This window comes from Misgurnus anguillicaudatus, chromosome 13 (genome assembly GCF_027580225.2).
Source record: "Misgurnus anguillicaudatus chromosome 13, ASM2758022v2, whole genome shotgun sequence".
Taxonomy (NCBI): Eukaryota; Metazoa; Chordata; class Actinopteri; order Cypriniformes; family Cobitidae; genus Misgurnus; species Misgurnus anguillicaudatus.
In genome coordinates, this window is record NC_073349.2 from 786,273 (window position 1) to 814,242 (window position 27,970).

The 27,970-nt window shown below is 36.0% G+C and overlaps 1 protein-coding gene across 1 annotated transcript in view; it reads left to right on the top strand.

The window, feature by feature from the left end:
- slc9a8 (solute carrier family 9 member 8) overlaps nt 1-25,162 on the top strand; it is a 63,997-nt gene extending 38,835 nt beyond the window's left edge. Inside the window, exons 5-16 of the mRNA XM_055187348.2 lie at nt 67-150; nt 1,085-1,186; nt 3,755-3,789; nt 4,000-4,143; nt 5,642-5,774; nt 5,922-6,027; nt 8,667-8,783; nt 8,883-8,965; nt 11,136-11,247; nt 17,040-17,260; nt 17,662-17,808; nt 24,521-25,162. Of these exons, the coding sequence (XP_055043323.1) occupies nt 67-150; nt 1,085-1,186; nt 3,755-3,789; nt 4,000-4,143; nt 5,642-5,774; nt 5,922-6,027; nt 8,667-8,783; nt 8,883-8,965; nt 11,136-11,247; nt 17,040-17,260; nt 17,662-17,808; nt 24,521-24,634 (1,398 nt within the window). The 3' untranslated portion in view covers nt 24,635-25,162. The remainder of the gene's footprint in view (nt 1-66; nt 151-1,084; nt 1,187-3,754; nt 3,790-3,999; nt 4,144-5,641; nt 5,775-5,921; nt 6,028-8,666; nt 8,784-8,882; nt 8,966-11,135; nt 11,248-17,039; nt 17,261-17,661; nt 17,809-24,520) is intronic.
- The last annotated feature ends 2,808 nt before the right edge of the window (nt 25,163-27,970 follow it).

The following is a 27,970-nucleotide window of genomic DNA, read 5'->3' on the forward strand; positions in this document are numbered from 1 at the left end:
ATGTTCACACATTGTTTGTAATTGACATGTTAAAACGGATCATCATCATCATCCCTTCTTTCATAGGAAGAGGAGATGTTTCGTCCAAATATGTTTTTTCTACTACTTCTACCGCCAATCATTTTTGAATCCGGATACTCTTTACATAAGGTAAAACTGACTAAGTATGATTCTTTTTAGTTGTTGAGTATAAAGAGTTATAAAATTAGTGCATCATTCTGCAAGTTTTTAGGCTTTTTTACAAATGGAATTTTACAAACTCAAGATTATGGGTTGAGGTTGCCTAGAATTATTTAATCATCATGAATTTAATTTCTTATGTCTTAAAGGAATAGTCTACTCATTTTCAATATTAAAATATGTTATTACCTTAATTAAGAATTGTTGATACATCCCTCTATCATCTGTGTGCGTTCACGTAAGCGCTGGAGCGCGCTGTGACACTTTGATAGCATTTAGCTTAGCCCCATTCATTCAATGGTACCATTTAGAGATAAAGTTAGAAGTGACCAAACACATCAACGTTTTTCCTATTTGGGACGAGTGGTTGTACGAGCAAGTTTGGTGGTACAGGATGAGGCGTGGCGCTTTTCTGGGCGGGTTTAGGGGAGGAACTGTATTTTGTGGCGTGGTGGCACTTTTGGGAGTACTTCGACTCGCCTGAAAAGTCCGCTCCCCTTCTCACTCTCATAATGGGAGAGGGAGGGTGTTACTGCGCCGAGTCGAGGTGCTCCCAAGGGTGCTATTGCGCCGTGGGGTATGGTTCCTCTTTTGAATCCGCTTGGAGGAGCGCTGCGTTTTGTTTTGTGCCGCCAAGCTTGCTCGTATAGCTGCTCGTCTTAAATAGGAAAAACGTTGATGTGTTTGGTCACTTCTAACTTTATCTCTAAATGGTACCATTGAATGAATGGGGCTAGGCTGGGTGCTGTCGGGGCGTCGCGGCGCGCTCCGGCGCTTGCGTGCACGCACGCAGATGATAGAGGGATGTATCAACAATTCTTAGTTAAGGTAATAACATATTTTAATATTGAAAAAAAAAAAAGTTAGTCTTAAAACCACCCTAAAACAACCTTCTTTACATAAGGGTAACTTCTTCCAGAACATTGGCTCAATCACCTTATTTGCCGTCTTTGGAACCGCGATCTCAGCTTTCATAGTGGGTGGAGGAATATATTTCCTTGGGCAGGTATCTAAGAAAGACATGCACACATTCTCTTTTGTCTGTCTTTGCATTGCAATCATTACTTACTACTTAATCCTCTTTATCCTGTGTTGGACATTAGGCCGTATTACAATCATGCCCATGTAAAAATAAGTGTTGCAAAGGATACATTAGCAAAACAAAGTAAAAAAATGAAAGAAAAAAATGAAATCTCACAAAAAAACATTTGAGAGAACATTGTAGATATGACAAGTTATAGTTTATTAACAAAAATATAATAACATAATGAAAACTTTTAATGTGCAGACATGATTTATCTGCCTTAACAAGACAATACAGGCTTGGTTGCCTTGTAATCTTTTAACACTCAGGGGTCAGTTGTTCAAAAGTAATCCATTTGGATTTCGGATTAGATAAAAAATTCAAAGTGGGTTACGCTCCAATCCCCGTGTTTCTACGATGTTCTGATGCGGAGATATAAGGCTTTGTTTATTCGGTTGCTAGGGTGCTCAAATTTGGTTGCTAGGGCGTGTAAAAAATGGATTCTGAATTTGGATTGGATCACAAAATCCAATCTAGGTTTTGAACTGGTTCAATTGTCACTTTTTGTGTTGGTCAAAACATTTTAGCAAGATTGGGATGTGTTTGATCCCAAAAAGGAGGATTAATCTGATCCCATCAGAAGGGAGGATTTCAGGAACAAAAATGTAATAAAACATCAAAAAAAAATTACAAAAACTTATAAACCTACAGCTAGTCTATGATAAAGTATACAAAGTATAACATTAAGCTACCATTTAAACCAGTGTTCCTCATTGCGCGGCTAGTGAGCCGCAAGCTTTATTTGTGGCTCGCATGTAGGGGTGGAACGGTACACAGAAGTCCCGGTTCGGTTCGTACCTCGGTTCAGGCGCCACGGTTCGATTCACTTTCGGTACAATGGAGGGAAAAGCAAAACAAAACTGAAGAAGGCATTTTTTTAGTACTTAAGCTAATCTTAAAAACATAGGTGTCCTTATCAGTGTTATTTTGAGATGTCATGAATATGAACTGAAATGCATTTAACATACTATCTCGTATTTGAAAAATGTATACCACTTTAAGTAATCTTGAACTCATCTTTCATACAAATATGGGTTCAAATTATTACAAGTGTTACCTAAATACATTTTAAAATTACATTTTTATTTTATATCAATGTACTAAAGAACAAAAAAATAGGCTTGTAGGATGAATTAATAGGTGTGTACGACTTCACGAGGCGCTGCAAGAAACGACAAGTGGATGACGTCAGAGTAACGCGAGAGCGATTTGAACTCAGCCTCCTCCGCAAGATTTCTCGCGGTACTCTGACGCTGATGGCGCTGCGTAAAGTTGAGCACGCTTAAAAAACTAAAAGCAGCTGAACTCGACAGAACTGCTCTGCATATGCCTGTTGTATATAGCAGGACAATTTATCTCCTACTTCTCAGCGTGAGAAATACAAAGTGTGGTGTTTGAACTGACTGAAATGCGTGTTTGTCAAGGTGAATGCGTGAGACTTGAGAGCCCTGATTAGATGTATTTCCACTCACATACCTAACAACTGCTGAACAACGCCGACGCACAGTCCTCGTCTTTTCCACCACTCTCTCGCCTGTACTATTGTAACTGACTGGAAAACTGAAGTTTTGCCAAACTTGCGATCTTAAAGAGGCTGGCGGAAAGAGACTCTTGTGGAACACCACTTGCCATCCTCGCAATCACTGCTCACTAACTGACTGGACCAGCGTCGACGTGACAAAAAAATGCAGAGTGCCAGAATGTAGACGGGCTCTGATAGAGCGCATACATAGGCGGAGCTCGGATGCATCGGCGCCAATCAGAGCTTCAGAGCTAAAGCGGGGCAACAGATTAGCTGTCCATAAAGAACCAGCGTATCTAACAGTACTTCCGCATTACATTAATTATTTTGCACGCAAGTTTTTTTATTTTCATACCGTGTATTCTCCGTTTAAATTCATGCACCAAACCGTGACCCCCGTACCGATTCGGTTCGAAACGAATACATGTATTGTTCCACCCCTACTCGCATGGCTGTAAATAATACAGTGATATGATCATGCAGGCATGCGCTTTTCTGTCTTTTTTGCTCCAGACCCTAACTTTGTTAGAAAACCATACCCATTAGATCAAGATGCACATCGATAAGCGTGTTCAATCCATAGACTGCAAAAAAATATGGACGTAGTGTCCATGACGTCACCCATAGGTTTGTGAATATCGGTTTTGAAGCTTAGGCCCTGTCCCAATATTCACACTACGGCGCCCTAAGGTCTTCCTCGAAGTGCACTTAGCAAAGTAAGAAGTTCCTAAGTGCATTTCTTGAACTTTTCTTAAGAAATTCTTAAATATTTACTTAAGAACATCTTAAATGTTTGTCTTACAAATAAAATGACAAGCTTTGAAATGAATTATTCTGCTGATGAGGTTTTCTGTCTATTCAGCTTTTTACCAGTTGTAATCATTAAGGCGATACTACATAAATGAGTGATGTGTTAAGACTATAATTTACCCACAATTATGATTGTGTTGTTTCTCTCTCTTAAACAGGCTGATGTCATTTACAAGATGACAATGACAGACAGGTGAGAAATTTCTTAGTGTTTCCTTATGCAACATCTGAGTATTTTGTTAACCACGTTGAGAAACTTGCAGTACATTTAGAAAGGCTTTTTGCGCAGTTTTATGCTAAAATCATTAGAATTCATTATTCTATACCTTATAATCAAAAAGTAAATGTATTTATTTTAAAAAAGTACATTTCTTGCATTTATCTTTTTGTTCTTTCTCTGTAGTTTTGCATTTGGTTCTTTGATCTCAGCCGTGGATCCAGTTGCCACTATCGCTATTTTTAATGCCCTAAATGTGGATCCTGTGCTCAATATGCTGGTGTTTGGAGAGAGCATCTTAAATGACGCCGTCTCTATTGTGTTAACGAAGTATGTTTTCTTGAATCAGCAAACGCTAATTTTTATTTATTTATCTTTTACAAAATCTCTTTTCCACTGATCTGAGTGCTGACACTGATGCCCAATCTGCCTCCATTCAACAGAAGAAAAGTGGTTCTGGACTAGAAAAATCATCTCTGTACAAACCACTTTAAACTGCACTAGGGTTGTGCCGATAGACAATAGTATTGTGTATTGATGAATGTCAGACATATTGATATCGATAGTGGGCTTTCATGACAATAGTAGGCCATAGTTGTTTTTATTCTTATTATTATCATCATAGTTTCACATTAACATGCGCAGTGCATGCTTTTCTTTGCATGAGAGGGTTTGTGGGCTTCACTTGTATCGTGCACGGATTCCTTTTGGCACGGACCTGGACTTAATGCGCCTGTCTTGGACTCTTGCTCGGACCTGAATGCGCTCGGATTAATGTCATCAGTTTTAAGAAGGTTGTGGTCATGACAGTGTTGATTTATTAATTTAGCAGATTCTTTTAGCCAAAGCAACCTACAAATATGGAAGACACGATTAATCAATTTAAAAATGAACAATTTCACATTTAAAATGGTCATTCTTATTAAACCATAAGAATTTGAAAGCCACCATTAAAAACGGAATAAAGCAAGCATTAGAAACTATAAAATTTATTTATGAGTTATTTTCAAATAATTCAAAGGACCGAAGTCAATTATTCCTCTTACACTACTATCAATCACTATCAATTATCAATCACTCAAACTTTATTTATATAGCACATTTTAAAACCACCGGAGTGGACCAAAGTGCTGTACAATAAATTAAGAAAGTAGAAAAAGGAAGTACAACACAGCTAATGAAATAAAAGAAGAAATAGAGCAATAAAAGATACAATATAAAAAAGAAAATTAAAAAGTTTAGAGACGGCGAGCAAGGGATAATGTAGAGGCAGCCGGTAGTTATTGGGAAATAAGCCCCGACACTGAAGGGGCTTATTTCCCAATAACTACCGGCTGCCTCTACATTATCCCGCTTATTACACGGCTACTTGCTACATAAGAAAAAAAACTGGACATGAATATGAATTTGAAACATTTTATTGCCATATTTGTTTTAAATGAACATTTTTATCTTTCCGCGAAACTTTGCACAGATGCTTAAAATGATCGTAATACCTTATTAAGATCCTCTGCTTCATACTTGTCTGTCTCCATTTTTTTCTGTTTTAGCCAGTAGTCCGGCTATGCGTTATTACTTTGGAGCGGTTATTATTTGAAAAGAACGAACCTGCAAATGTCTCAACTGACCAATCAGAATCAAGCATTCCAGAGAGCCGTGTAATAAGGAACATTAAAAGCCAATGAGAAAAGATGTGTTTTGAGTATAATTTTAAAAGATGAAAGAGATAACGCAGATTTTACGTGCAGTGGAAGACTGTTTCAAAGTTTCATGTGTTTCTAGCAGATTGTGGACCCTTGTTTATATATGTTTGTTGTTGCTCTTGAAGTACTGCTGAAGGGTTTGCTGGTTCTGATGTCTCAACTGGCTGGGAGACCTTCCTGAAGGCCCTCGGCTATTTCCTGAAAATGTTCTTTGGCTCAGCCGCTTTGGGCACACTGACTGGTCTCATCTCTGCTATTGTATCCTTGTTTTATTTATATAGCACTATTTATATATTCATATACATTGTAATATTTTTAGCATAGTCATTTAGTGACTATATGTCACTATTTTCATACATTCATATGTACATTTTTAAGAGTTTAGTTTCCTGAAAGAGTGTGTAGGCGCTGAAATACTTTGACCTGAGGAAGACTCCCTCACTAGAGTTTGGCATGATGATAATATTTGCCTACCTGCCGTACGGTCTTGCTGAAGGCATCAAGCTTTCTGGTGAGTTGAACACAGCTACTGGAAGGCTGTTGTAAGGAAGTTTGTCAGTATCAAAAGTATTTATTGGCTACACTCTCAGGTTGTTTTATTAGTGGTTTGCTACTTTAAATAAACACATTAACTTATGCGACTTAGATGAAAGGGGTGCTGTATGCTATAATGCTTGGTAAACGTTTTATCCTGGTAAAACATAAAAAAGTCCTATAACCTAAATTAAAATAGGAGCCTAAGCCATATCTAGAGACTTATAGCATCATTGAGACCTGGCCTGTAGCCTCTTTTGACTGGGACCAGTAAGAATCTGCCTACTTGTAGCAACCACCCTAGCAAACATGTGGTGGTTTCCTGACAAAAGTCTTAACATAATGGGCCCTATTTTAACGATCTAAGCGCATTGTTGCGGTGTGCGCTTTAGACGTCTAAATGAGTGTGTCCTAATCCACTTTTGCTAATTTAACCACGGGAAAAATGATTTGTGCGCCGAGCGCATGGTCGAAAAGGGTTGGTCCTATTGTAATGAGAGTATTTTGGGCGTAACGTGCAATAAACCAATGAGAGTCTCAGCTCTCATCCCCTTTAAAAGCCTGTTGCGCTGGCGCCATGGGCGGCGCTAGAGGTGAACTAGCGGGGCTTGAGCCCCGGACCTATTTTGTAAAAGCCCCGATTGCACGTCACAAATTTTAATCTGTTAAAATATTTTCTAGTACAGCCGAACTGTAAATCTCTCGTCAAGAACTGTCAACTTGCTCGTTTGATTATTTAAACGGTTAAAAACACGTGTTATAGACCTTTTTTTTTTCCTTCCAAAGCGCGTGAGAGGTGGCACGTCTTTCGTTGCTACTGTACGCAACCATGAGCGCGCTCTTCGTGACGGCGAGTAAACTGAATGCGTGATCGGATTTAAATTGCTCATATGCACCACACATAGCACAATAGCGTTGCAGGGCTGCAACGAGATGTCAATCTTGGGTTTGAGTTTGAGATCCAGGAACATATCCTGGATGAAATTTTTATTTATCCTGGATGAATTAAGAGATGAGTGTGAAAGGGGGGGGGAAATATAAAATTAAAAAGAAATCCAACAAGAAAAATTAAGATGTATATTAAAGAGAGAACAGCTGTGGATAAGGAAAAGGAACAATGAGTTAAATGGAGAGTAAAAAGAGCCAATATGTTAAAAAAACTGTTGCCCCCCCTTTGACTTACATTAGTCAAAGACATGGAAGAGTAGTGTAAGGGTTACCAATATTTTTCAAAATATATTATTTGTGTTCTGCGGAAGTCATACAGGTTTAAATTAACAAGAAGTGGAGTAGAAGATGACATTTCATTTTGAGGTGACTTCTTTGATATCAGTGTAAAGTGTTCTCAGTTTAGGAATATTGTTATTTTAATGAGCACTATTAAAAAGTTAATCTGGCAAAAATAATACCACTTAGAAAATGTTTATCATGTATTAGCTATTAAAAGTGTATTTTTGACACATGCTTGGATGTCTTTGGGCTAAGCCCCGGATATCCACTGACCCTATAATGGCCCCTGGCTGGCGCTATGTCTAATCCCTGTTTAGATGACGGACTTTGTAAACTGAAAAACTAAGCGGAGGAAGAAGATCCCCAGTTTAAGATTAATGTTAAATAATTGTGTTGTTTTTCACTTGTATTGAAATTATTTTTTTGTATTAAAACCTTTAAAAATTGTTTTCTTTTAGTCATGGAAGTAAAAAAGTAGGCTTGTAATTGCCTTAAATGTATGCCTATCCAATATCATCAAAAAATTATTTACAAGTATGTAAGATAAGGTTTGTACTCTAAAAATACTTTATTTGTAACAAACAGGAGATAAAGAATTTCGTTTCAGCACTTGGACAGCATTTTTTTAAGCATTACTTAAAAATGTTTCTCGTCTCACTATATTCACAGGTACAGAGTCATCATATTCAATAAATCCATAGGGTAGCATTTAAAAACAGTTGCATTTGTTTAAAGCAAAGCATTTATTTACTTAACAGGCTACAGGTGAAGCAGCTCTTTATGCCTTCTAACGTCTCATAATTAGTCCTCATTTATGTCCAAGAGACTCAATAATAATGTTTTACATTCAATCCTTTAATCTTTCATATTTAAAAGCGTTTTGTGCTGCTGCACATTCATGTACTATGTGATAAGCAAACCCGCGTTGTCCTCCTGTTTATAGGCGCGTATTACTAATGCGCTCTTTAAATAACAAAAAACATATTGCGCCATTGACTTTAGACTTTAGACCAGGTTTTTGTTGGTCAATGACGTAGTCTATTTTAGTTGCCTCAAAATAGCAACGCGCCAACAATGCCCCTGAACACACCTCGTTTTTTAGAACAGAACGCCCATGGGCGCAAAAAGGGGCGCAAATCCATTTGCTATTTAAACAATGTGGCGCTAAACGTGAAAATTATAATTGCGCAGGGTGGAAACTAGCGAAAGACACTTGCATCGCGCATTGCGCTGCATGTAAGATAGAGCCCAATGAGTTTTGCTGTGACACACAAACCACTTAGACTATGTTAGTTTATCTTTTGTTTCTTTTAATGATGTTTACAAATTTGTTGATTTTTATTGTCATTTTGATGAAGTTCAATTTGTTATCCGGTTTGTTTGTAGGTATCATGGCCATTCTGTTCTCGGGTATCGTCATGTCTCATTACACACATCATAATTTGTCTCCAGTCACTCAGATCCTCATGCAACAAACGCTTCGGACAGTAGCCTTCATGTGCGGTTGGTACCCTACTTTACATTTACAAGTCAATTAGTAAAGGAGATCCTCTGATCATCATCTATAAATGTCGTATTTCTCTCTTGTTTTGCGTTCCACAGAAACTTGTGTGTTTGCCTTCCTGGGTCTGTCCATCTTCAGTTTTCCACATAAATTTGAGCTGTCTTTTGTCATCTGGTGTATAGTGAGTAAACTCCATAACGATCTAGTTTATTTTATCTATTTATCTCTTTGACCTCAAGATCTAATAAAAATGTCAAAAATAATCTCATTCCTGTTGAAATTTAGTACAGCATTATTTACTAAACGGGGCAAATTAGTGTGAGAGCTCAATTAAAAAAAAACACAGATGAGAGTGATAATATCTGCAGGGTTATATAATAATGGCGCAAATACCAGTAATATTACATGCGCAAACATTAGTAATGTTGCGTAAATCATTTAAATAATTTCACAAAAATGTTGTCTCTGAAAGGGAAACTCCTAGAAATGCACATGCAATAAGGTCAGTCGCAAAAATGACTAGATCAGAGCAGATTGAAATCAGTCCCTTGAATATTAAGACGTTCAGGAATTCAAGGTAACAGTAAAACAGTACTTGTAAAACGGCCAGTGCTGGTTCTTCATTCTGATTGGTTGAAACGCGTTCTCAGCTGTGATAAAACTCACCGGTAAACCCACGGCTCAAACCTTATTACATAGCTTGTATCACTGTGCCACTGTTGTTGTGTACTGTAGAAAATAACTGTCAAAATGTCGGATTTTGTTGTCAATTTTGATCTATTGGGTGGGCTAATTATATTATATTGTATTAATTATAATCCTCAACAATTGAACAATTAATGGCGATATCCAGATAAGTGTCAATAAATATTGTTGAGTTTTCTTGTTGATTAATGCTTCCGTGAGGAGTAGTTGTACCGTATATTATCCACTGGGTGGCAATCTTACACAACATGCTTTCACTCAACACTTTAAAACTCAAGTGTATTTTTTGATCAGCGATCTGAATCGGATCTCTAACAAAAGTCATTCACAGAAATGGAATTATCCCAACATTTTGCTCAAAATTTGAGAGGATAAAAGAACAATTGAAGGTAGGGTGAAACGTTTTTATTTTGTTGTTTGAAAGCAGAGGGTCTGTTCTTTCATTTGATATATTGTATGTTTATATATATCTAAAGAAGAACATTTTTCTGGAAGGCATTAAAGTTTACCTAAAGCTGGGTGGCAACTCTTTTAAAAAACGCGGGCAGGGAAAGTGTTAAGCATGCTTCCAAGCATATTTGATCCACACATCAACAGTTGCACGGTATAAATGTTAATGTATAAATTAGATGAATGTTAATTTATGAAAATAAACACCACAGTCTTAATGAATCATATTTTCATTGTGTCTTTGCTCCGTCTGTTTTGCTTGGGAACCGCTCTGTTGCAGACACACTTGAGTCTGAGGAACTACTTTGTTTGGCGGAAGACTAATATCTGTACTAATATAATTACAACTTATTTGCTGTGTTTTATTATATGAAATCCTGCTATACATAATTTGAAGCAACCGTTTTATAAACGCAATAAGCCCCGCGAAGCAGTGGGTTACCAGTGCATTTTATAACGGCTAAGGGGGTTTTAGGCACTCCGCTTCGCGTCGTGCCTAACAACGCCCCTTAGCCGTTATAAAATGCACTGGTAACCCACTGCTTCTTGGGGCTTATTGCTTTATTAAGCATCACCGCTTGCTCCTGAAGATGTTAAAGATTTGACATACATTGTGTGTTGAATACGTTGCTTGGAGAAACACTTGATCCTGAGGTACTTGTAGTTGCCTTTTTGCCATGTGCTCATATGATAAACCTCTGTATAAACAAACAATTAATACAAGTGCTTGTGCTACCAATTTACCACACAACTACAGACTTACAAACTCTATTTATGAACTGTGGTCTGTGTGGGTCCTAACACCCCAGTATAGTGATGGGGACACTATACTGTCAAAAAGCATCATCCTTCGGATGAGATATTAAACCAAGATCCTGACTCTCTGTGGTCAATAAAATAGGTCAGGTTTTATGAGAAGGTTTCAGTGTTGCGAATTGGGCTGTGATACTGCAAGATGGCAGCGTCCTTGTTACAAAAGCTTTAGCTATGTTTTAAATGAACACATGTATCATGTTTGTTTCATAATTTTTCGTAGAGCAGTCCATTTACTAAGTAATGTTGTTTAGAAATTATGACATAATATTTTTTATGTGGCAACGTTGAAACACCACATGGTGCTAAGTGAGATACCAGATTGTCAGTTATAAACAACAAAATGTATATGTAATAATAAATAGAAGTGCATTCCTTTTCAGGTTCTGATTCTTGTTGGTCGAGCTGTAAATATCTTCCCCCTCTCATTCCTACTCAACTTCTTCAGAGATCACAAAATCACTCCCAAAATGATGTTCATAATGTGGTTCAGTGGTAAGTTTATCTAATTTATACATTTGGGGGGCGGGGATTAAACTAGTCCTAGACTAAAATAAATGTAAGAGCTGTCCAAACTGAAAACAACTTGCACTGTCATATCTTAAAATACACAAGTGCCCTTTGTTTTGCCTCAAAATGCACACAAGTAATCTTTTTTAATAAGGCATGTTTGTTAAAACTAGTTATATTTCCTCATTAAACTAAGGCCTAGTCCTGGCTTAAGCTAATCCCTGTTTGGGAACCTGCCCCATAATATATTCCATATACAGTTGTGTTCAAAATTATTCAACCCCAACTGAAATTGATTGTTTTGGCCGGTTTGACATTGATTTTGATCATTCAGTCATCCTGCTTACAATTACATCAAAGAGGCATGTGTAGGTCAGACAAATATAACATAACATTTATAATGAAATAACCACAAATGTCTTTTCTGTGCTCACATCATTATCAGTTTTATTCAACCCCCAAGTGACATTCAATCTTAGTACTTAGTACAACATCCTTTTACAGTTAAAACAGCTTTTAAACGTGAAGCTTAGCTTGACACAAGTGTCTTGCAGCGATCTACGGGTATCTTCGCCCATTCATCATGGGCAAAAGCCTCCAATTCAGTCACATTCTTAGGCTTGCGCACTGCAACTGCTTTCTTTAAGTCCCACCAGAGGTTCTCAATCGGATTCAAGTCTGGTAACTGCGATGGCCACTTCAAAATGTTCCAGCCTTTTTTCTGCAACCATGCTCTAGTGGATTTGGAGGTATGCTTGGGATCATTGTCCTGTTGAAAGGTCCAACGTCTCCCAAGCCTCAGGTTTGTGACGGACTGCAACACATTGTCATCCAATATCTCCTGGTACTGAAGAGAATTCATGGTACCTTGCACACACTGAAGTTTCCCTGTACCTGCAGAAGCAAAACAGCCCCAAAGCATGATTGACCCCCCACCATGCTTCACAGTAGGCAAGGTGTTCTTTTCTTCATATGCCTTGTTTTTCCTCCTCCAAACATAGCGTTGATCCATTGGCCCAAACAGTTCTAATTTTCCACAGAACACTATCCCAAAACTTCTGTGGTTTGTCCACATGACTTTTGGCATACTGCAGTCGACTCTTCTTATTCTTTGGAGACAGCAAGGGGGTGCGCCTGGGAGTTCTGGCATGGAGGCCTTCAGTACGCAGGGTGCGCCGTATTGTCTGAGCAGAAACTTCAGTACCCACATCTGACAAATCTTTTCTCAGTTCCTCAGCAGTCACACGGGGACTTTTTTCCACTCTACGCTTCAGATAGCGTACAGCAGTCGCAGTTAGCATCTTTTTTCTGCCACGACCAGGAAGCGTTTCAACAGTGCCCTTTGCCTTGAATTTGCGAATGATGCCTCCTATGGTGTCTCTTGGTATGTTTAACATCTTTGCAATCTTCTTAGAGCCATTGCCCTTCCTGTGAAGATTAATCACCTCTTCTCTTGTCTTCCTGGGCCATTCTTTTGACTTCACCATGTTTGTAACCACACCAGTAAATGTTTAGAAGGAGTTGAGTATCACAGTCATTTTAAAGCTGCCTAATTGGTGCTTATTAGGCTTTATTGCTGTTCCCTGACATCCACAGGTGTTTTCAATACCTGATTGAAAACACTTCAATGAACCTCTGTTCTTCAGAGTGGTAGTTCTTTAAGGGGTTGAATAATTGTGTCAATGAAGAATTCACAAAAGAAACATTTACTACTATATTACAAAACCAATTGATGTCATTTTAGTTGCATATGGTTCTTTAAGAAGTCATTGTAGGATTTCATTTTGAATACAATTACAAATGTACACTAAAATCCCTAAAACCCCTAAAACCCTTAACAGCATTGGGGGTTGAATAATTTTGAACACAACTGTATATATTCCATATAAGATTTAATGTTTTGGACTAGTGTTGTTGCATATTTTTCTTTAACATATTTGTCAATTATTTTACTCAAATCAAAATAAACATGTAGTTTAAATTAAATATTGCCTTTCACAGATGACTTCAAATCTTTTTGTCAGATTTGAATGTTTAATCACTAAATAACACTTGGCAATTAGTCACAAGACATGCCGGGCCCAGTGAAATGTGAAGTTATCTACATCTGGGGTTGCGTTAGGGCTTCCATATGGAAGTAAATCTGTGCCGTTGGATTTTGAATTCTAATTCTTTTTAACACTGAATTTTATTTTGCATCTAAATCAGACTTTGAATTTTAAAAGCAATCGAATTTCTAGCACTGTTTTTTACCATGTTTTTCAATGTTTTAAAAATTAAATTAACATTAAAAAATTCATTGTCTAAAAAAATTCAGTGTAAAAAAATTCAATGTCTCAAAAGATTCAGTGTAAAAACATTCAATGTTTCAAAAGATTCGGTGTAAAAAAAATCAATGTCTCAAAAAATTCAGTGCCAAATAATTCAACGTCTCAAAAAATTCAGTGTAAAAATATTCAGAGTCAACATCCGGGGAACCAAGGAGAAGCAATCGATCCCTGTATCAAATCATTCAACATCCAGTCAATCATTTACGCTCCATTGGTCGTGTGAAGCCGAAACGGGAAGGCGGTGAAGTTCAGGCAAAGGCTTTATTTGCATTAACATATGAAATCTCGCATTTTTCACATATCGCAGATCGTATCATCATTATATCAGGACACAGCGCGTTTACATTTATCAACATCAAAGTGGCTTCGCTTCTGTATCTGGATGTGTGATCGATCCCATGTGGGGAGACGCGCTGGATGAATAGCTGTCAATCACAAATGGCTACAACTGGCTTTAACCATATGATTTAGGGTTGTCGCGGTAACAGAAGCAAACAGTAGAGAATAACTAGCAACCCCAACAACCGTGATTCACATCTTAAGCGTTATATTTTTAGCTTTAAAGGTTTTATCTTTGTTTATCTGCAACGTCCGCACCGCGGACTTTACCTGAACTTGACTTTCACCCACATACTTTTTATCAACAACAAAATCCATGTGAAACATTAGGGTGACCATCCCGACTCCACTGTTTTAGTCTGCCTTAATAACGGCCTTTAGGCTCTGTCTGAACTTATACGTTTTTGTTCTGTAGCGTACTTTGTTCACTCACATATTTCTATTTCAACCATAAACTGTTGTTACCTATGTTTTCTGATAAGTTTAATATGATATAAATAAAAGAGCTAACAATTTCCTAAATTTCCTGTTCATGTCTCCCTCTAGTCTAGTGCATAAGAAGTGAAGTAATGTAATTAACAAACACATTTAGGTATGAAACCAACACTGAACAAATGTATTTTGTTAATGTTATTATGGTTTGTACCTAAAATATGTTAAATGAGATAGAAACTGCGACTGAAAAGAAAGATTAAGCACAACATTGATATGTCGCTATGGAAACTCAAACATTAAAACGATCCATTAAATTCGCCTATTAAATATTAAATCTCTACTTGAATAGTTGGAACATATTAAACATATGCTTGAGTAACTTAAAAATACAATCAGAAGTGTTAAAATGCGCTCCATGACCTAACCTAATTTTTGACAGCTGTCAGGGAAAAGAATAATGATAGTTGGCGGGGTTTTGTTTGACCTGTAAATGCAGATTCCATGGCTGGATTGCGTTTACATTACACTGAGTGAAATCCGATCACAAAGCATCCTCGGCTGCGTTTACAGTTTATTAACACGAGACCTAAATCCAGACCACATACACATTAAAAAGACAAATGTAAACGCGTCTGTGATCGGAATGTTCTTGCGCCACACATCAAGATGGATAAATAAAACATAACGAAAATTCTTCTGTGTATTTTGTTTAATGATTTGCCTAAAGCGCCATCACCTTTTAAGCCCTGTGTTCTTAATTTCTTAATTATATGTAGGCTATGTATGAGATTTTTAATGTGTGAATTAAAAGAAATTCCAAAACATTTTCCCGCAATCTTTTTAACACTTTAGGGTCAGTAAAATGTTCTATGATTTGTTTTTAATAATCTGTTCAATGATTGGTAAAAGCCTACGCGACTGCCGCTCACGAAAAGATAAAGGGCGTATTCCAATAGAAAATTATCATCCCTATGCCCTATTCCCTTTCAAAGATCAGAACACACTTTGATGTATAAATTGTCTCATAGTGTGGTCAATTCAAATACACTTGGCGAATAGAGCAATGAAATACGCACATCAGTTTCTCTTTATTTGGATCGACTGTGTGACATCCCCTTCCTGAAGTGCCCTTTAAGGGCACTAAAACGCCATTTGGAATTCACCCCACTTTCCGCATGACTTTGACTGCCGTAATGTAAAAATAACACGGAGACTTACGTTCTTACATAGATGTGTTGTATTTGTATTATAAGGGAAATGCAGGTAATGCGAGGTGCATGTCAGGCTACGCAGAGCTACGCACAGGCTACGGATAGCCTACGCCGTAGCTACGGCGTAGAACTTACGCACGACTATAAATCGCCCTTAAGGCGGGTGTACACGGTGCAATTTTTGCTGTCGTAGGAGCTCGCATGCATTTTTTTCTCAGTAGCAAATCGTTGATGCTCGTATGGTCGCGGCTCAGAATTCACGAAGTGGTACAGTAAAATCTTGTCGTGTGTGACTGTGTCCGAATTATTTTCGCATAAACTCGTGTCGCGCTCTCACGTTGTTCAGACCGTAAGAATTTGCACTGTGTACACCCAGCTTAAGGGTAGACTAATTAAGTATTTTTCATGCACCAATGCTTATTATTGTAATCATTTTAATAAGCAATATTATATGAAGAACTTCACACAAGTCCAAACAAGACTTTTATTTAGTGCTCTTTTGTTTTCAGCATGACTTTGTTAAAGGATAATTCCTAAATTAAATGAAATAAAACAGCCTTCTTCATGGCCAGGTTTTGCATATTAAATATATTAATTATTAAATATATTAATATTGCATATTACATTTTTTTAATTTAAACTCAGATTCTACAGATCTTTGTACTCGTGTTATATTCTACTGTTGTTTGATAGTTTTGAGACTGTTTCTTAAAGACAATCATGATGATCATTGCATTAGTTTTATCGAATGTAGTATTCTGTTAGCATAGCAATAACATTCCTGCTCACGCAGAATAGATGGGTTAAATGCAGAAGTAACTTTCCAAATATGGGTTACCATCCACTGTGTCACTTTCACGGATGTGCCTTATTTGATTACAGTCAGTTTATGTGCTGGTCACAGTGTTGCCAGATATTGGTACAAAAACCTAACAAAAATAATAAGTTCAAACCTTTTCTTTCAGAAATAATTCTGAGACATCGCTAACCTTACTTTACAAATTTCCTAAAGTGTCACATTAACTGCTAAAACATGTCTACAGTGGATTTTAATAATGGGATCTGCCAACACTGCGATTGCTGCACTCACACCCTCACAGCTCTCTGCCAGTGTCTCACAGCAACATCGAGAATCAATCTACGTCATTTCACACTAAACTATGTAGTGCACTGTCCAAACTGAATTAAATACACAAATGTCAGTAAGAGTCATTTTTAAATGTTATTTTCGATTATGAAAAATGTACAGAGGTTCGGACCTCGGTGACCTTATACTGTAGCTGGCTATGGTCATCAGCAAAAGTTTCCATTTGTTCTCCTTATATTGATGTTGATAGAAACATTGGAGAGATCTCATCTGTCATTTTTTTTTCTTTTTTATAGGTTAAGACATATGAGTTATGTAAGTTTTACTTTACTTGTCCATTTAACAAATAACATGATATCAATTTTCTATGATCAGGTTTGCGAGGTGCGATCCCCTACGCCCTGAGCCTTCATTTGGGTCTGGAACCCATTGAGAAACGCCAGCTGATAGGCACCACCACCATAGTCATTGTACTCTTCACCATCCTGCTGCTAGGGGGCGGGACCATGCCCCTTATTCGTATCATGGACATTGAGGAGAGCCAATCACGACGCAAGAACAAGAAGGATGTTACCCTGAGCAAAACTGAGAAAATGGTTCTGTGGATTTTGAGTGCAATATAGGAGAAATTGCTTTGTCTAATGTATTTTGGAATAATGCATAATATGTGGATAGTATGGTTTATTAAAGTAGTATCGCATAAACTACTGACACATCTCAGCATGGCTATGATTGGACTGTTGGCGTAAAGCTGACATGTTCACTGAGGAAACTGATAACTCTTTGTTTATTTGTTACTGTTGCAGAACAGCAGTAAAGCATCCCAGTGTTATTTAAGTTTCATTTTAGCACCTCTGGGTTAGGTCAATGCCTCTAGTCCAATAAGTTTCAAGGAACAACACAAACTCTTGTTAACTTCAAGTATTAAGCCTGTCAACTTTGATAAAAGTATGTCAACCATTTTAGTTAGTGCTCTCTCTTACTCTTTTTCTTGCAGGGTAACACCATTGAGTCTGAGCATTTGTCTGAACTAACAGAGGAAGAGTATGAGGCTCAGATTTTTCATAGGCAAGATCTCAAAGGCTTTCTGTGGCTTGATGCCAAATATTTGAACCCTTTCTTTACCCGTAGACTCACACAGGAGGTAAGATTCACAACAGATCATTCCAGTTTCACCATTTTAATGTGTAGAGTTTGCATGCATGCATTTTTGTATTATTTGCGGTGTTTGCCAAGTTAGGGTTTTGCTGCAGCAGTTGCACTTGCATTTTTTTGATTTGCACTCTCAGACTCAGACACATGCACTTCCTGTCAGTGACGTCACTTGCAATCGCGAGCTCAACAAAAATCGGAAAAGTTTGTGTTGCCAATGGACGCAGGAATTGTTACATTTACTTACCATAGCAAAGAAATGTGTTTTTAACAAAAATATTTTTCCTTGTGTTTATCGCAGGATTAATAATTTTTTTATTTTAGTTTTCAAGCGAGGCACTGTTTTAAGAATTACAGCAAAGCTAATAATTATCAACGTTTTTATCTACAAATCAATACAACATTATAGTTTAACCTAATGCACATTTTTACTCTGGTTTAATTTTTTCTAATATGTTCAAGGCAGGGACTTAAACTACAGCGAAATATACTGCAACATGATGTGCACTTTTGTGCCACGGGGTTTCAGAAAGTAATGAAATTGATTTGTGCATCTGTAAGAACAGGACAGAAGAATGATATGCATTTTGCTGATACAGACACTTAATTTAATTGTAATTTCACTTAATTATCTTAATTACTATCATCCCCACTTTCATTATGAAAAACATGGACAAGATGTTTACATGGTCGGCAAGTTAAAGGAAAACACCACCGTTTTCCAATATTTTACTATGTTCTTACGTCAATTACATCCCTATGTTTTTTCAATGCGTGCATTTAATCTTTGTACAGCGCATTGTGAATGTATTGGCATTTAGCCTAGCCTCATTCATTCCTTAGGATCCAAACAGGGATGAATTTAGAAGCCACCAAACACTTCCATGTTTTCCCTATTTAAAGACTGTTACATGAGTAGTTACACGAGTAAGTATGGTGGCACAAAATAAAACGTTATACGGGGCGTGATATGACTCTTCCTCATTTACACAAACAAATTGATAGCGGTTGGTTGGATACTATCTACACCATGCTAACGCCTGACCCCTGATGCCAACATAGAGTCTTATTGAGTAAGATTGTGTGATCTATTATGTCAAAGGCTGCACTAAGGTCTAGTAATATAAGAATTGAGATTTCACCACGATCGGATGTCAAAAGGAGGTCATTTGTAACCCTAAGCAGTGCTGTCTCTGTGCTTTGGTGGGGCCTGAATCCTGATTGGAATCCATAAAAGCTAGTCCTAACGCATCTTTTTGGTTATCGAAGTTAATGTCAAAGTCATCAATGATTATCTATGGCAGTGGTTTTCAATCTTGTCCTAGGGGACCCACAGCTCTGCATATTTTGTATGTCTCCCTTAACTGACACACCCAGCTCTGTTCATGGATCTCTCCCTTAATGAGCTGATGATCTGAATCAGGTGTGTTAGATAAGTGAAACATGCAAAATTTGCAGGGCAGTGGGTCCCCTAGGACAAGATTGAAAACCACTGATCTATGGTGACTAGTTTAGACAGAAAATCTGCAAATTCTTTATGAAAGTCTATATGATGGTCCAGTGGTCTGTATATAGTAGCCAGGATAAAATACATATGTTTGTTTCAACGGTCTAGTAGTGTCATATTGAGTTCCATTATTTCAAACAAATAACATTTTTGTCCAGACTTTTAATTGATTTCAAATATTTTACTATAGATTGTAGCAACAGCGCCCCTTCTACCCTTCAAGTGAGACTCATGCTTATGATAATAACCATGTGTGGATGATTCATTTACGAGAATGTAAACATATGTTTTAAGCCAGTTGTCAAGCAGAGTGCATTCAAATATGGTTTGTAATGATTTAATTAACAAGAGGTTCTTTATTGGAAAGAGATATATATCCTCGAGCCCCAGGCAGCCAAATGAACATTACTTGACAGTTCAGGCTCGCTCGCCACTCGCACGCTACTGTTGCCCCTCAGTTGAACTGCTGACTAGGTTGTTGTCAACTTTTTCGTTGTTGTCATGACAGCGCAGTGCACACGCAGCCACACATGTGCATAACTTTTAGATGCGTGCTTTACAATTTAAAAAATAGAGAGAGACACTGAGTCTGACTCTCCACCACCATCGTCAATTAAAAAGAGAAGGTGTGGGTACAAAATTCAATCCAACCGTCTCCATTGACTTTGTATTGCGAGAGGCCGCCTCCTTGTCATTTCTGGCTTATAACAAAAAACAGAATAATGCCTAAAAGCTGCTGTGTGACAATATGTACAGCTAACAAGCCAAAGAACCCAGAAACACATTTTTATAAACTGTCGAGCCATAAAACCCTGCCTTTGAGGAGAAAAAAGTGGATCGCCGTCTACGTTTATGAGTACTATGAAAAGTTGCCTGTTTCCACTTTTCTGTCTGTAAACGCTCGTTTTTTGAGCTAGACAGCTTGTAAAGACTTATTTCTGGGTTCTTTGGCTTGTTGGCTGTGCGTGTTGTCACACAGCAGCTTTGGGGCATTGTTCTGTTTTTTGTTATAAGCCAGAAATGACAAGGAAGGCGGCCTCTCTCAATACAAAGTCAATGGAGACGGTTGGATTGTTTTCCCCCCGGTGGGCGTGGTTTTCAGGTTATGACACGCTGCGCTCTGTCTCTATTGGTTGGCCTATTCATGAGCATACATCATGTTTAGGGGAATAGGGCATTATTAATATGGGATGTACACGGCAAAAAATTAATTTTAATAAAAAAAAGTCTTAGTAGGCTATTTTTGTCTTGTTTTTAGTAAAAATATATAAGGGTTCTTGGATTGGGATGCTTTTTCTTGATGGGCAAAACGACCCGGGAAATTAAGTCTAGTTTTTAGACCAAAAATATAAAAATTAAGTGATTTTGTGCATAAAACAAGGCAAAAAATCTGCCAATGATTTTTTCTTGAATTTGGTGTTTAAGAAAAATTTTCAAGATTGTTTTGCTTACCCCATTGGCAGATTTTTTTGCTTGTTTTATTCACAAAATCACTTAAATTTGATATTTTGAATCTTCAAGCTGGACTTATATTCTTGGGTCGTTTTGCTAGTCGGGAAGAGGCATCTTGATTTGAGAATTTTTTATATTTTTACTGAAATCAAGACAAAAATACTAAGATTTTTTTTTTCTTGAAAATCATTTTTTTTGCAGTGTAAGGTGGTATGTGCTAGAAATGGGTAAACCACTATAACATATCCCTTGTCCCCCTCTTTGGCTTATTAGCAGGTGGTCACCCTAGCAGTGGTTCAATCTTCATATCATGAAGCGACACGAATACTTTTTGTGCGCAAAATAACAAAAAGTGACTTTATTCCACATTTTCTGTACTTTCATGTCTTTGGCGCATGTTCACAAGGCCTTAAAAGTGGTAATTGCAATGCTGTCAATGGGGGGGGGTAAGAAAGCTCTCAGATTTTATCAAAAACATATTAATTTGTTTTCCGAAGATGAATGAAGGTCTTGACGTGTGGAACGACATTAGGGTAATTGATGACAACATTTCCATACTGGGGTGCACTATCCGTTTAATCCACTTTATTTTTAAAGACATGTAGACCACATCTGTCTTTGTATCCCTGGGATAAGGCTTGTGAAGTGGAATTGGAGGGATATAAGCTCTTTACTAAGAATAGGATTGATAAAAAAGGTGGGGGAGTAGCATTATGTGGAAAATGATCTAAATTGTAAAATTGTCGATAGTCTGACAACCACCATTGAGGGAGTTCTAGAGTGTATATCTGTTGAAATTGTAGTTCTTAAATCTAAAACCATTATTGTTAGTTGTCTCTATAGAACACCAGGATCATGTTTAGAATTATTTAATAAAAAAGTTGATAATTTGTTTGGAAACGTTAGTAAGATGCATATTGTGTGTGGTGATTTTAAAATAAATCTTTTAAATCCTCAAAACAACATGAAAACAAGTGATTTCATCACAACTATGTATAGTAATAATTTATTTCCACTTATCACTAAACCCACAAGAATCACAGCCGATACTGCAACTTTAATAGATAATATATTCACGAATAGATTTGAAACCCAAATAACTGCTGGATTGCTTATAAATGACATTACTGATCATCTTCCGGTTTTTAGTATTTTTCACAAACTTCTGTATAAGGCTTCTGTGTTCAAAGTAGATCAGATTAAAATTATAATAGAACCCCTGAAACCATGTTTGCCCTAAAAACTGATTTGTTTAACCAGACATGGGACAAGGTCTATGCCACCTCTGATCCAAATAAGGCCTATGACATTTTTATGTCTATACTATCAAGTCTTTATGATAAACATTGCCCACTAAAGGAATTTTCTATTAAAGACGGAACCAACCTAGAGAAACCATGGATAACAAAGGGCAAAGCTAACGCTTGCAAAAAGAAAAAAATACTTCCACAAATTATTTATAAAACATAGAACTAAAGAAGCAGAGGAGAAATATAAATTGTACAAAATTAAGTTAATCAACATAATAAGATCTAATAGAAAAGTTTACTATCATAATATTTTGGAACAGCACAAAAACAATATCCACAGTACTTGGAAATTATTAAATAGTATTATTAAGAAGCAAACTAATAAAAATGATTATCCAAATTATTTTGTGAAAGATGCCCAAATCTTAAATGGTAATAAAAAATATCAATGGCGTTCAACAATTTTTTTCTAAATGTTGGACCCACTCTAGCTAATGAAATCCCTCAACCATCAGAGGTAAAGGAAATAGATACAAATATTATCAAAGGAAATGTGAGCTCTTTGTTTTTGAGGAGTGTGGATGAAAATGAAATCATTCAAATTGTGAATAAATTTAAGAATAAGAGGTCAACAGACTGTTTTGAATTTTATATGATTGTAGTAAAAGAAATAGTACATAGTATTGTAGCTCCATTTACATACATTTGTAATCAATCTTTCTTACGGGCATTTTTCCGTCTAAAATGAAAACGGCCAAGGTAGTACCCATTTTTAAAAGTGGAGATAAACATCAATTTACAAACTACAGGCCAATTTCACTACTTTCACAATTTTCCAAAATTTTAGAAAAGTTATATGTTATAAGACTTGATGATTTTCTTAATAAATTTAACCTTATTTCAGATTATCAATTTGGTTTCAGGGCAAATAGGAGGAGATATCTACAGCGTTTGACAATGGAGAGTACACTGTTGGTGTCTTTATTGATTTGAGCAAGGCTTTTGATACCATTGATCACCTGTTGGCTAAAGTAGAATGATGTGGTATAAGAGGCATTGCCCATGATTGGTTGAGAGATTATCTAACTGGCAGAGATCAATATGTCCATATTAACAACTTTGACTCTGAAAGAACAAACATAACGCATGGAGTGCCACAGGGCTCTATACTGTGGCTAAAGCTGTTCATAATGTACATAAATGATATTCCGAAGGTATTAATAAAGTTAAATTGTATCTTGTTTGCCGATGATACTAGTCTCTATTGCTCTGGACAAAATATTTTCTTTTGAAGACTGTGGAAAAAGAGCTCTTCAAATTAAAATCTTGGTTTGACCATTACAAACTATCAATGAATTTGAATAAAACTAAATATATTATTTTTGGAAATATACAAATTGAGGAACCAATCAAAATTAAAATTAATTGTGTAGAAATTGAGAGAGTGTGTAATACAAAATTTTGGGGTATTTATGTTGATGATAAACTAAATTGGAAGTTACACATATATTATTTAAAAACAAAAATATGTAAAATTGAATCATTGATAAATCAAAATTCATTATATTTATTATACAATTCGCTCATTCTTCCGTACTTAAATTATTGTGTGGAAATATGGGGGAATAATTATAAATCTATTATTAAACCGATCTTTATATTGCAGAAGAAGGCTATTAGAATTGTTAATATTACACCCCAACTAACCCATTGTTTATTAAAATAAATGCATTGAAATTACAGGATTTGGTGGATCTAAGCACAGCTGTAATGATGTATAAGGTCCATAATTTTAAGCTTCCAGTTTGTATTTAGAGAGACTCAATATAATTTGAGAGGAAAAAAAATAAAGTTAGGACCAATACTAAAGGACCAATACTAAAGCGAGGTGTTTCTCAGTTAGAGGTGTCAATCTATGGAATAGCCTGGATGACAAAATAAAACAATCTATATCAATAAAAGTGTTTAAAAAAAATTTAAATTAAAATTGATTGGTAGTTATATCGCATTACAATGATTTTTTTATTAATATGTTTTCGGTATGAGCTGTTCATATATAGTTGGTAATATTCTTATTTTTTTCTTTTTCTTCTTTGCTGTTTTCTGTTTGTTGCCACATGTTGGGTATTTAAAAGTGGTTGTAAATGGGGTTAGGCATCAATAAGTGTTTCACTTCAGCCTAAACCCCTTCAGTCATTGCTGTACTATAAATATGTATGTATGTTGTTTGTGTATGTTGTTATGTTTGAATGACTGGAGAAAAAAATAAACTAAACTAAGTTCTTCAGTATTGTAGTAAATTATTGGTGCTCACTGTTAACCAATGTAAAATTCATTAAACTTAACTAGAACTGAATTACTTTACCATTTATACTGCTGTGCTTTAAAGTTTGGATCATTTTTCATTTATTACTCTGAAGCTGCTTTAAAAGAATCTATTTTGTATAAAGTGCTATATAAATAAAGACTTTGTCAAATCACCTTTTCTCTTCAAGGACCTGTTGCATGGGCGAATACAAATGAAGACACTCACTAATAAGTGGTATGAAGAGGTCCGTCAGGGTCCATCAGGTTCTGAAGATGAGGAGGATGAAGCAGAACTGCTCTGAGACACTAAGGGGGTAGAGAAAGAATAAGAGCTGGTATCTTACCATGTGATAACTAATGAGTACTTTCTCTCCTATGAAAGAAAGGAAGTGTGCCATTGTGGAGTGGGAAAAATATGGAACAATATAGGGATGTAACAGGGTAAATACCTGCAGTGGTGTTTTGGGTCATAATATTGCTAAAAGGCTAAAGAGTAGTAATAGGACAATAAAGCAAAAATAAACGGCAATATTTGATTTTTTTTGTAACATTGTAATGTAAGTTTATTTGTTGAGGATTGTAAAGGTATGACACCAATGAATGTGTGTTTGACAAACATAACCTATTGTTTTTATTAAGTATTTATTTGTTGTATGTATGTTTGTGTGAAAATGCACTGTGACACTTGTTTCTACAGAGTTTATAAATAATGAAGATGATTTGTGATTTAAAGGAATGTATTTCTGCATAAACACCCAGATAAAAGATAAAAACTGGAATGGGAAAAGGGGCATTCAAATAAATGTGAAAAAATGTACTGATTTTAATAACTTGGTCTCATGTTTGATTGTGTGATTGTTTCAAATTATACCATTCGTGCATGGAAAGTTTGATCTACCACATTGCCACAATCTCAAGATTTAAAAAAATGCACACAATTTCTATTTAATTTTGATGTATAACTTAAACTTGTTCAAAAGGTCCAGGTGGTAAAATTGGTTGCCTTTCATTTGAAGAAGGTAATATGGAGTAAGATCATTACCAACAAATATGACAGCGTTTGCATTCCATCACCATTATTACAAAACCCAAGAGACACAAAAAACACCGCTTTGATCACGGCACTCAACCTCCTGAATTTCATATCCTACCACTGTTTTGGCTTACAGTTTTGGCAATCAAAGGAAAGACTTTGACCCTCAAGTTGTGCTCAAAAAAAGTGCGCTGATTTGATGTTACTGGAAAAATTTGGGCACTTGTTGATTCCGTTTTTATTTTTACATAATTGTCATAACACTATCTTTTATCTTTTTAATTAATGTACAAACTTTCAAGTTATGCATTTATTTTGTAGTTTTTAATTTTTTTACCTTACAGTATTTACACCAATTACTCCATTAATTTGAATGTAAAATAATTTAGCTTTTTTTAACCAAAATTCACATAAAAACAGGAATTTTATAAAAAACGTAATTCCTCTGGCCCTACCCAGATAGCAAGACAGAAACCATTGAATAAATGTTAAAAAGAAAACTCTTTATTTGTCAATGTTTATTGCATTGAGTCAATATCACTTTTCCACCCTGCATTAATATTGAAAAAAAAATTAACAAACCACCATTATGGTGATCAGTGCTTGCTCTACTTTGGGCCCTTGACTCTTGACCAGAGCTTTGAACCAGATTTTTTCCCAAATGGTTTGTTCCGAACAGAAACAGTATTGTAAAGTTTGCGGTTTTTGGTTCAACCCTAAAATTGACGTTCCTGAACCGTTTAGAACAAACCGAACCGGTTAATAACGTTTCATGCCAGCTGTGGGACATACAAATAAGTAGGCTGATCATTAGGACATTAAACTTAAATTATTAGTCTACATAATTTTCTGTATCTTGTCATCAAACATTAAAAAAGGCTACATTATGTAAGCGGCATAACTGTAATTCTGACATGCCTACATTTGTTTCAGCATTATACATGAATTAAGAAATTTCTGCATGTCGTTTATTGGCAAACAACTTAAACAAATGTTTTTATTAGAAAAAGAATACTGTGGTATTTTGAGATCATTTTGTTTGTATGTGTCCTGTCCTGTCAAGAACAGAAAGATTGCTTGCTTTTTGAAACGCGTCTCTCTGTGTATGCACTTTTGAGTGGCAAGCTTCTCATTTCTCGGTGAAGCTCACTTCCGGTTGTTGTTGACTCATCTGAGTCATATTGCACAGAAATCTTGTCAAAGAATGATAAAAACGGTATTAATCAGTAACCATTATTTTAAAAAACCACGATTCTTTTCCGGAACATATATTTTTTGAAAGTTTCTTGTATCGTTTCTGTTCCTTGCAAAACATCAAAAGTTTTTTATGATAGATGTCAAGCTGAAATTATATTAAAGGGATAGTTCACACAAAAATGAACATTTACATTATTTACTCACTCTCATGTTGTTACAAACCTGTATAAATGTCTTTGTTCTGATGACCACAGAAGAAGATATTTTGAGGAACGTCAGAAACGAAACCAATTATCCCATTAACTTCCATAATCTTCCAAGATTATTATTGTGTACATAAAGATTAAAATGCCTATGCCATAATGAATAGTCATCCATTATCAGAATTACTTATTTGAAGTAATGACGAATGCAGATCCATTTCCTCTCTGAAGAAGCATTCAGCGAATCCTCCAGTAAATAGCGAATCCTGCATGATACAAGCGCAACTGACCTTTAAAAGGAATGGGAAAAGGGACTCTGATTAGTGTTGGCCCATTATGCCAAAAACACACCCATGAATTTATATGTAAATATAAAATCGTAATTATGTTATTTTTACGTTACTTTTATAAAAATCTTCATTCCACTAATTAAAACACAGTAAGCCATCAAAATAAGACCCATGTTTGTTGACATTTGATGGAATCAAAACAGCAATTCAATTTCAATGGCTGTACTGGTTCCATAGGTTTAAATCTATAAACCAATGTTAACGTCTTAAGTTCTAGATTCTAGAAGTTAAAATTTTAGAATTTAAAAAAAAATGTTGAGTATGATGCCATAATAAACTAATCTGACCGTATTATGAGGAAACTACAAAGTAGGAGACATAGTAATCATTTATTTGCAGCAACAAACATAACATTTCAAGCAAGAGATCTTGGGTCTCTTCTGCCATAAACTGTGCTTTTACACAATACATTGAAAACTTAACTGTAGCAGTGTTTTATCTGGAAGCATCATCAAATCTTTCTGTTAGATTTATTTGATCTCTGCCTATTCAACCAGTGAGTATACAGCCAATGAAATTACATTTAATTGCTATTTTGATTTCATCAGATGTCATTAAAAAACAAAAGTGGGTCTTTTATTTTGAGGGTTTTCACTGTGTTTAATTTAGTGGAATGAAGATTTTTATCATGAATTTTTGGTAAAAATAACAATTAAAAATGCTTAATTTATATTTCACATAATTGCTATATTTTGATTTCAACAGATGTCACAAAACATTGTGACTGGGGTTTAATAGTGGAATAAAGTTTTTTTTATAAAAGTCATGTTTTATGAAGATTTTGGGTAAAAAAAAACATAAAAATGCTTATTTTACATTCAAATAAATAGTAAGTAAGTAATTGGGGCAATAAAG